Source organism: Anguilla rostrata, chromosome 11 (assembly GCF_018555375.3).
Source record: "Anguilla rostrata isolate EN2019 chromosome 11, ASM1855537v3, whole genome shotgun sequence".
NCBI lineage: Eukaryota > Metazoa > Chordata > Actinopteri > Anguilliformes > Anguillidae > Anguilla > Anguilla rostrata.
The window spans coordinates 29648227-29658760 of record NC_057943.1 but is presented as its reverse complement, the minus strand read 5'-3'; the positions used below and the strand labels follow the sequence as shown (position 1 = coordinate 29658760).

The 10534-nt window shown below is 43.4% G+C and overlaps 1 protein-coding gene across 1 annotated transcript in view; it reads right to left on the bottom strand.

The window, feature by feature from the left end:
* Positions 1 to 303: 303 nt before the first annotated feature.
* Positions 304 to 10534, bottom strand: part of vwa5b1 (von Willebrand factor A domain containing 5B1) — a 47777-nt gene continuing 37546 nt past the window's right edge. The window contains exons 19-22 of the mRNA XM_064299266.1: positions 9944 to 10015; positions 9261 to 9330; positions 6024 to 6141; positions 304 to 4571 (exon numbers count right to left, since the gene is read on the bottom strand). Of these exons, the coding sequence (XP_064155336.1) occupies positions 3936 to 4571; positions 6024 to 6141; positions 9261 to 9330; positions 9944 to 10015 (896 nt within the window). The 3' untranslated portion in view covers positions 304 to 3935. The remainder of the gene's footprint in view (positions 4572 to 6023; positions 6142 to 9260; positions 9331 to 9943; positions 10016 to 10534) is intronic.

Sequence of the window (10534 nt, the reverse complement as noted above, 5' to 3'; positions counted from 1 at the left end):
GAGAATTACACACCTCATTCTCTATCAGGTAAGCAGAAAACAGAGTTAAAATGAGCTTACTTTGTCTCTTGAACTTCCTTGGACTCAAATGCCAGATTCAAGATATGAGTGGGGGGGAAGGGGGGGGGGGGTGTGGTGGAAGGGGGCAGGGGGTGAATCATCGAATCATTATTGTCACTGTATGATGGACATTTTCCATTTCAGTCCTGTCCCCTTGATTTCCCAGCATTGTGTATAATGTGTCACATGATTTGCATTAACAACATTTAAATGCTTTCAGGAAGGATTTCTGAGAAGCCGTTTGCTCTGATATTTTATTACATGCAGAGACACAGTCCATCATATTACCGAGACCTGTAGAAAAAACACAGCACTAGTGGCACCATACAGCATTGAACAGTAAACACCTTCTTAAAATACGCACGCCACTTGAGAAACACAACTCCAGCTCAGAATCACGTCCCGAGTTTACAGGTAAAGCCGCAAACCACAATCATGATGGGTAGGTGTTTTTTTTTTTAACTTTTTGATATTTCCAGAACTCATGCTGACAGACAGATTTCAGCACAGCAGGCCCAATAACATTTCAACGAAGCAGAATGAACATTGTCAGTTGTCCTGCCAATAATCTTCACTGAAGCGTGTGTCGTGCGTGTGTTGTTGTTAAAGTCGTTGCATCTCACTGGCCAATGAGACATCTGCTAAAGTCATTTTACAGATATGCTTTTTTTAAATCAATGGCTTTCTGGCAAGATTAACAATGGAATGAATGAATTCATAAAAAAGGTTATCATTAGGTATTCTTTCGCCAAGTACATATTTCATATCTCTTTGACAGGTTAGGGCCAAGGTATTTAACATGTTAATCTGAACACTTCTGATATCACCTGCTTTAAAAATCATTTCTGAAAAATAAAATTCAAAGAATTGATTTTGATTGAAATTGATTCAACAGTTGTATATGAATACTACACAACAAACAAATTATCTTGATCCAGGCAAACAAATACACGTGTTTTGCTACTGAGATATACAAAAAACTAAACAGAGTTACGTTCAACTATGCAAAGATTTTCTGTTGGCTTTCTGTTTGCCGTGACTGTTTGCTAACAAAATCAATAAGCTTAATACCATAGTGGGTGGCAAACAAAAAATGGCACATGGCTGACTAAAGCAGACAGGAGGAGAGCACAATGACTACGTGCTGCAGTTCATTGTGTTAAGCCTGTTTAAACGTACAGACTACCTTCCCCGACTCTTATGACTATTGTGGAGTTTTTATGTGGACTTGGACTCAAAGAAGCAAAGCATTATGCACATCACTGAGCAATGTTAGCTTACTAACAAGGTGTTGGTTTGTCAAGCAGGGTTGCTAGATATAGGATAGCTTTCTCCTCTCCAGGTAGCCATTTTGGTAACAAATGATGATAAACCTGACACTATTTTGCTAGAACACTACATTTGTTGGTGCGTGAAATGTTAATTTAAATGGTTTTGCTAAATTGGTTTAAATATTACAGTTTGCTGAAAACAGTTAGCCAACAGTTAATGTAGTTCAGTGATTTTCAGTCCCAGTCCTGGAGAGCTGCAGGGTCTGCTGGTTTGTTTTTTGTTTTGTCTTTTTGTCCTTACTCGATACTTAATTGATTAATGAAAGCAGTCGATTACACAGTTAAGTCACCTCATCTGGTTTCTTGGGTCTGAATTGGTTGCTGATATCAAGGCGGAAACAAAAACTAGCAGACCCTGCGGCTCTCCAGGACCAGAAATGAAGATCAGTGGTGCAGTTGAATGTACCTCTGATATAACAGTCTCTCTGGACAGACCCAGAGGAAATGGCAAGACATTTCATTTCTGACATCAAGTCTCAATTAACGCTTAAGCAAGATAAATAGGCACTTAAGGCTAAAGAGCGCAAAGCAGGAAAGATGACGAATTTCAATCACAGATCACCAAAATGACAAAACATCTGATCAGATGGGGGAAGAGCAAATTATACAATTGCTAAACAGGTGCTATGATTCTCAAACATTGCATGTTGTATCAATGCAACTGTGAACCGGTCTGACATCATATGCTTGCATGTTTTCGTACTTTTAATACTGACAGATATGCGATTTGGATGAAATTATCATACTGTAAAGAAACTGCACTGTCAGTTTACGTAGCACAGCTATTGCATGGCTAGTTCAATAGTGAGTTGAGGGGTCTGGATAGCCACTGAAAAATACCACTGTAAACATCGAAAGTGTTAAGACACTACACATTAATTGTTAGTGTGGGCAGACTTCCCCTGTGCATTACTTCATGTACACCTTCTGCTTGTCACACCAGAAAAGTCTATTTATTTTCTGTATTGCAGGTCCCTTCTATCATGATTTAATTAAATGTATGATTAGAAATCAGTAATTCTAGCTCATTTCAGACATTTAAATACCTGCTCAGCCTATAACATGCCCTGAAACCCCCAGCCTTTTGCTTTCAAGAGAGCAAATAAACGATAACGAGGCCTTGTAATGTGAGCCGTGTAGTTTTGTATAATACTGAACGTCGGGCAAGCAGACCGCAAGGGTCACTGAATCCTAATTGAAGGCAAGGGAGCGGCACTCTGGACAGAATGCGAAGCAGCTGAGAGAGGGCCGGCGTTGGCGGGGAGCGCGAGGAGACGAGGCTCTCGCCGTTACGGGCTTGTCGGCACGCCGCAGTTCAGCGGCTCAGCTGCTCGGGAATTCACGGAACACGCCGACTGGTAATGGGGCCGTCGAGGTGGGCTGCGAGGTCGGCGCGAAAAACGTGCGACCCGTTCCGCAGCCGCTCGCGCAAACGGGACGGAAAGCCAGGTTCAGATTGGACCCCTGCTAAGCTAAAGGCAGGTGACAAGGACAATTATTTTGACATTTGTCTCAAAAGCCTTTTTAAATGCTACAGTTTTCCTAAGGGGTGGGTAGCAAAGATTGTGCTTGCTTTTTAAGTGGGTTGTGGAGTTTGGAAAGGTCTTGTAATATCCAGTTTAGATGATGAAACAAATTTGGATACACCTGGAGAATGGGAATAAAGAGCTAGTAGGCAAACACGTATCTCAGTGTTCCACAATATCTGCAGATATGATAGATATTCCCTAAGGTTAAAGATTCCCATTGCCTCCGTGTCCCCATTCATCTTCCCAAAGCTTACAGTTAACTGTGTCCTCCTTTTATAGACATTTAGTGAGGCTAGAGATTCCCATTCTGTCCTGATTTAGATGGCTGTTTGTTGCCGATGCCACAACCACATCTCGTTCTCAACGTTGTCAGACGCAACCACAAAGACAGCGTTTGGCAAGCACGTTGTATGTTAACCCACCCCAATATTCATGAGCACATCACTTTAAACACACACGGACATAGTACTGTGACGGGATAAAGCAAGCCAGAAGAACAGTGCTCATACCCACACAAACTGCTTCCCACAAACATTTAAAAAACACAATAACTGAAGTCAAGCCATCTCTGTTCCGATGCCATTCATCAATAGGATGTGAACAGCAATCCTTCATTAAATTGAAGAAAACAATAATCAAAACATTGAAAGACCATGTGGTTAACTATTTGTTGACAAGTAATCCATTTAATTAAGGAATTGGTCGATCAACAGAAAAGTACATGGCATAAATTCTTATCAAACTCCCATGCAGCCACTTTGCTTCAAAGTGACTAGTGAGACCTACAGTTGTAAATAAATGTTGTACTTTTCATAGTGATAACCTAACTCTTTCACAAAAGGGTTTGCTCCAAATAATTGAAGAAACTTAGTCTTTTCAATGTTTAAATATTTATTTTCCTCAGTTTCAAGAAGGTAGGTTTGCTTCTTGTGGGAAACGACTGACAGGTCACCTGGGCCATTGAAAAGGGAGCGGCAGCACAACTTTTTCCATACGAGAGAGCCCTTGTGCGCGCTCAGACGGTGTTGGGGTTGTAGCACAGCATGTTGAGCTGCAGGTTCTCTTCCCAGTGCCGGAGGATGATGAAGAGCTGGTTGGCGGCGGCTTTGACGGCGGCCAGGTCGCGGCCCTCCGGGATGGTCTGTGCGCTGAGCCACATGCTAGCCTTAGCCGCCACCAGCTCCCACTCGATGAAGTAGCAGGACGAGCTGTGCTCCAGCCAGGCCAGGGCCACCGCTGTGGCCCACACCATGCTCTCCGGCTCCGCCAGCGTCTGCTGGGGGCAGGGCGTGGCCGGCAGCGGGGTCTCCATGCCCTCCGAGGACTCCGAGCCCCGCCCGCTGTCCGAGTGGGCGGGCGAGTGGGGCTCGCCTTCGGTCCGGGGGCTCCGGGCCAGGGGGGAGGGGCTGAGGAGGGGCTCCTCTGCGTGGAGGGCCGGGCCGGCCGAGGTCTCTTTTGGGGGGGAACCGGAGTGGGCCCCGCCCTCGTCCTGGCTCTCGCTTTTGCGGCTGCTCGAGTGGGACACATGCGCTAGGCTCCCCCTGTGGCTGGCGAAGGGAGACGTCCACTTCAGCTTGTCAATGGGGATGTTGATGGCTTCAGAGAAGGTGCTGGTCAGGGCAAAGGCCCCACAGGCTAACTGCAAGGACACCTGCAACGGGTAAATGACAAATAGCACCAACTGTTGCAAGATGGATGCTAACATCTGAATTTTTAAAACAAGCCAGCTGTCATAACACGGCCCTTGACCTTGACTACACCCCTTACCCACAAACAGCCCAATGAGGACCTAGGGGTTTTGTAAGACCCAAAATGAGGTTTTGAGGCACTGCAGAGGTGCAACTGAAGCACTAGCAAGGCCTGGAAGTGCCTCAAAAAAAGTGCTGGGAGTTATCAAATGTTTCCTGAAGTACTTTATGTTGGGTATGCTAAATATAAAAATGTGTATAACTATTTAATGTAATCCATTAAACCAGAGGTGTCCAATCTTATCTGAAAAGAGTCGGTGTGAGTTTTTCTTTTAGCTCAACATTATGACACCCGATTATACTAATTAACTAATCATGGTCTTCAATCAAGTCGAATTAGGTGTCTTAGAGGTTTTGAATATTTAGTGATGGCCAATGAGATTCAAGTCAAATTTTGAGCTGAGAATTAATGACAGATCCAACCCAACATGACACAACCAAGTCATAGTTTTTTGTTATGGAAACTAATTTAATTTGTCAACCATGCTTTGGATGCAGACAACATAGCCTTTACACAGTAACAGTGTGCTTTTTTAATGAAAACCTGCCATTCTCATCTGGTAAACTCTAATGTTTTTCACATTATGTGGTAGTTCTGCTTTAGCTATACCCTAGCTACACCATTTATAAATTTAGCTAGCTAAGCAGTATGATATGCCCTTGCTAGCTTGCTATCCACTAACTTTACCTGACTGCGGTGCATAAGTAGCTAGCCAAGCAAGCTTTTGGTGATTTTCAGCACCACGGTCACAAGATCATAGCTATCTGCATTTAGTCATGTTGACCATGTTGATGTTTTGGAATATTAGATTCTAATTTATTTATTTATTTATTTATTTATTTATTTATTTATTTATTTATTTAACAAGTTTGGCTTTTTTTTTACCTCAGCCAACTGGGAGCCAGCTATTTTGTCTCTGGAGTCACCATTAGCCTCTGAAACTCAATATCTGCCCAAGAACTATACCTTTTATAGTCTTGACACACTTCAATCTGATCATACGAACTAATTCAGATGCATGACTATTAAGGTAATGGGTGCTGCATCAACAAAATCTGTTCACAGACTGTAAATCTCAGATAATTCTTCTATTTTATTTAAATATACATGTGGGTAAACCAACCCTTCTCTCGCTTTTTAATGGGGAAATATGTCACTGATTGTGCTACTTGGTTAGAGGAATGGAAAGTCTACTTTCTGATTTTAAATGCTGCCTACTCTTCCATGATCTGTTAATCCAACTGTCAACTATTTTTTGGTTCAGAAATTCCCTCCCAAATGTGGGTGGTTCTGTCCAGTTTTGAGGGTTTCTCCAGCCGGCTGATGGAGCAGAGCTCGTGGGGAGGCTACCCACCAGGGGGATGTAGTCCTTGTTCTCGCTCTCGCTCGTCGACTCGCTGGTTTTACTGGGCGGTCGGCACATGAACCCCCGCGCGGCTCGGGTCAGCAGCCTGGCCCTGGTCAGGCTGAGCCTGGGGGGGGACAGAGAGACACACGGGGCCCCGCAAACATCATATCCGCACACACACACACCGCACACCGTATGTCATCGACATCAACACATACTTTCCTCAGAGAAAGAACAGCGATCTGGCGTAAAAAAGGTGCCAACGTGATCAAATCTATCGGCTAGAGAAAATTCCGCCCCATTCATTCCCCAGAGGGGATCCGAGCCCACAAAGGAGAGTGTGGCGGTCCGTTTTGAGGCCTCGGGGACTGGCTAAATTGCAGCTGTGGCGTTCGTCTAGCTTCGTCGAAACCATCAGGGTGAAAGCTCACAACCTGAGGTGTTTTTCACAGCAGGGGAAAAATCCAGATTTTAAAAAGAGCCCTTAAAGCTAAGTGAGATGGGCCTGAATCACCTACGGAGTAACACTGATGTTTTCCACATCTGCAAGCTGCTCTAGATGAGAGAACTTGCTAAGTGACTGTACTGCAATGTAATGGCAGAGAAGAGTGGACATAAAGCATCGTTGAGAGGTACTGTGAAGGCCGAGTGACAAATGTAGAGAGAGAGAGAGAGAGAGAGAGAGAGAGAGAGAGGAGGTCATACAAATCAAACCTTAAATCCTTTCAATAGAGCCATTCGCAAACAGATTCTGCACAGTGGATGTTTTCCAGAGGGAATAAAGAGAAATACTGAAGAAAAAAAACATTTTGGAAAATGATTCTCTGACCCCTCAAAATTCTGACACTAAGCACAAGCATATTATGGAAAACGGGCCAGCATTTGAGTGACAGGACCACCCAGGTCAAGTGTAGGGTTTAATAATCTGGCCCCAGGAAATGCCAAATTTACCATAAGATCCTGAGGTGGCATTTAAAAGCATGTTTTACTGGTGAAATATATAAGGAAATTCAGCATTCTCTTTTGTATTTGCTGTATAAAATTTTTATTTTGTAAAAAATAAGAGGAGTTATTCTCTAAAAACAGCCCCAGTGCATCTAATGTTTTCAGTATTGTTCATTACTAATCTTATGTTGGTTGGGATAGCCTGTTAATTTTCTGTAACTTAAATTGTGAAACATAGAAAATGTTTTGTTGTCAACACAAAGTAAAACATTTCATTAGGCTATATGTAGTAGCATAGGTCTGCCATTTTGTTTATCTGCTGTTTGTTACATACAAATAAATACTTCGTACATATTTTATTTTAGTTGCTTTAATAGCCTAGCTGTGTGCAGTCATAAATGTAATGTCACAATACATAACCAATTCCAGTGTTGAGCTTTGAGTCGGTGCATCTGTTAGGCCTATTAAATGTTTGCAAATAAATCTTTTTTGTTGGATTGCATTCAGTAATAGCACACTTGCTCTCATTATACATTTTGTCATTAATATGTACATTTAAATATCGCTTCCAGATTTCTCTGCAGAGCTGAGATTTCTCAAGCCTGAAAATATTAAATCCTAGTTGAGTAATGGCCAGCTCAATGTGTCATTCATAAAATTATGAATGCTATTAAAGTGCAATCTACTCGGGGATCTGACTGAGATGGGCTTTGCAAACAAGTCCCACTAGGTGAAGCGCTCTCACGGTTGCCTGTGTCTTTTGATTGTTTAGTCTGAGAACATCGTGGTTACCCACGGCTAGCTCTGATAATGACTCCGGGAGGGGATATAAATAAACAAAGCGTGTGTGATGGAGGAATTAGGCACCCCAGCAGCTCAAAGCCGAAAATGCATTTATCTGTTTCCCCCAGCCCAAACCGCTAAGAATGCTCCCAAGTGTTCTCATCGATGAGCAAAACAAAGCCTTAACTCATTTTCCCCGGTACAAAATGTGCTAATGGTTGATATTAATGTTTTCACATTGCCTGCAGCACAGGCCACTTAAATCTTGGTTGGAATCTTTGTGGAAGTGTCGCATCGTTCATGAGTTCAGCAGGTTCGAAAAGCAAAGTGCAGAGGACGCAAACAGACACACACAAGCACGCACAAACGCACACACACAGGCATAAAATCCAAACACAGACACACACATGCACGCATGCACACACGCACACGCACACTTATGACAGTTACAGCCACAGTCTAGCACAATATAGCCAGTGTAAATTATTTCGAAATGTGATGCAGCACATTTGAGTTATTAGGAATGTGCTGACTAACCTCGGAGACAAAACACAAAACACACAAACACAGGTGACCACTGATGTAAACACTCATACTGTATACACACAACATGCATATACACACGGCATTTAGCTGAGAATAAAACGGTATTTGCGGGGCTTCTGCGAGAGAAAAGGCAGAGGAAGTGAAGGAGTCCCAGAGCAGCACTATTTCGTAAGCCCCGGCTGACTGTCTGGATCATGAAATGAAATGTGAAAGCACATAACTGAGCCACTCCAGCCCTTCAAGGGCCTGGAGGAATGAGAACGTAATCCTCCTGAAAACCTATTTTCAGGAGTGGAAAATACTTTGATCTGTCTTTTTGCGTAATTTGACTGTATCTGCATAGTTTGTCGGTTTAACGGTCGTGTCGGAAAGGTTTACAAAGAAAGATGTTAGAGTTCAGCTCTTGTGAGCAGCAGTGTTAAACAGACAGCATCACGCAACATGGTGGGTTAGAAGTGTCCGGGAGTCACAGATTCTACAGATCCTCAAGCGTCTTTAAAACTGAAAGTTTTATGTCCCACTCCCTAAAGCTGAAACACGACGGGCTGTCTGTGAAAGGAGACCAAAGACTGCGCTGTGCCTATTGACATTCTGCAAAAGGCTTTGGCCGAAACATTGGGTGTTTTATTGTACTGTTCTGTTAAAATCGATTAAAGAATAAGGAAAAAAGTAAATTAAGGAAAAGAGAAAAGCATTCTTTTTACCTTGGAGTGCTTACACTTTCTCACCCGGTACTGATTTTGTGGATGCGCACCCAGTTCTGTCTGGTAATCAATTCTTTAAAAGTAGCTCATTTATTTATCTGCAGAGCTCTTTTCTGTTATAGCAATAGACATTCTGTCCTTGGACAGGCCTTTTCATTAATTAATGTTCTAGAGAACCAGATAACTCTGTTACCAATTGAAATGTTGTAGTTACAGTTCTCCAGTAGAGATGCCTTGGGGGGGGGGGGGGTGTGATGGCACTCACCTGGCAGAGAAGAGGCTTTCCAGAGATTTCTGGGAATGCTCCGAGGTCACCGATGGGCTCCTCTGATTGGCTGAAAGAGAGGGGCATCAGGCTCATTTGTCCGCTGCCCCTCGGAGTGCCCTGCGCGCAATACGAGGGCAGAAGCAGCTTGCGTCGTGCTGAGGGGAGGAGCTGACCCTGCTGTCCTCACAGTCCAGGTCTCAGCCTTACACGCGTGTATGCGACAGCACGACACGCACTGCTATCGTCATACTGCCTCATACTGGTTTAATGCTTTAAGGTGTAAGATCACAAATATGTGATTAGAATGTTCTTAACTGAACATTCCACTGCCAATGTAACAATCATTACTGGTAATTGAAACCAATGGACTTCTAGAGCATTACTTATAACTTTGAAAAAAAAATTCTGAAAACCTACTCTTCAAGACTTTTCAGACAAATAGCAGTTATCACTATTAATATTATTATTTTGAGCTCTATGTTCAGTGAAAACTACACCAAAAGCTGAGGTTGGGGGGGGGGGTGTTGCCAGCAGAGGCTAGATAAAATATGACTGTGGAGAGGTTTTCTCATGTTGCTTCTTGTCTGACACGCATTCATTTCCCCCGAAACAAAGTCACAGTTAGAGAGAAACGAAAAGGCACGGTGTGGAAATGCGTTAAGTGAGACGTAGCCACAGACCTTCGATGAAGCTGCATCTCTCCCAGCCTGAAGATGAGGGGCTGCTACAGGGAGATGCGCCATCGTCCACACCTGAAAACAACAGGAAACGGGTTCGCCTTTGGTCCGACTTCACAGCGCATTCAGCAGGAAGTTCAATGCACCCGCTCCCCCCTTCCCAGAGAGAAACATCACAATGCTAAAATAATAACAACAAAGAATATGAAATGCAGTCCGCCAATTTTTCTATGGAACAGGACCTGAAATGATGATCCATAAGTGATGAAAGGTAGGTTAACATCAGTGAAGCAAGGTACGGTGACATTATTTGGTTAACTTGTGCTACAAAAATAGTTTAACCGAAGGTGCCAGGCGAAAAGAGTGCGAGGACGTGTCTGTGATAACCTCAGACTCTGCTAGCCGGCGTGCTGTTGGCAACTTCCCTCTCGTGCGTCAGGCTTTGAAATTACTGCAGCTGGCGAACTCTCAAGCCCTCAACAATAATTGGTGCCAAAATCAGAATCTCCACTCATGGGTATAATAATTCCAAATTGTAGCAACTTCTATGCTTTCTTTTGAGAGTGCAGTCTAGGATTTTTGGGGTCAGAAAAA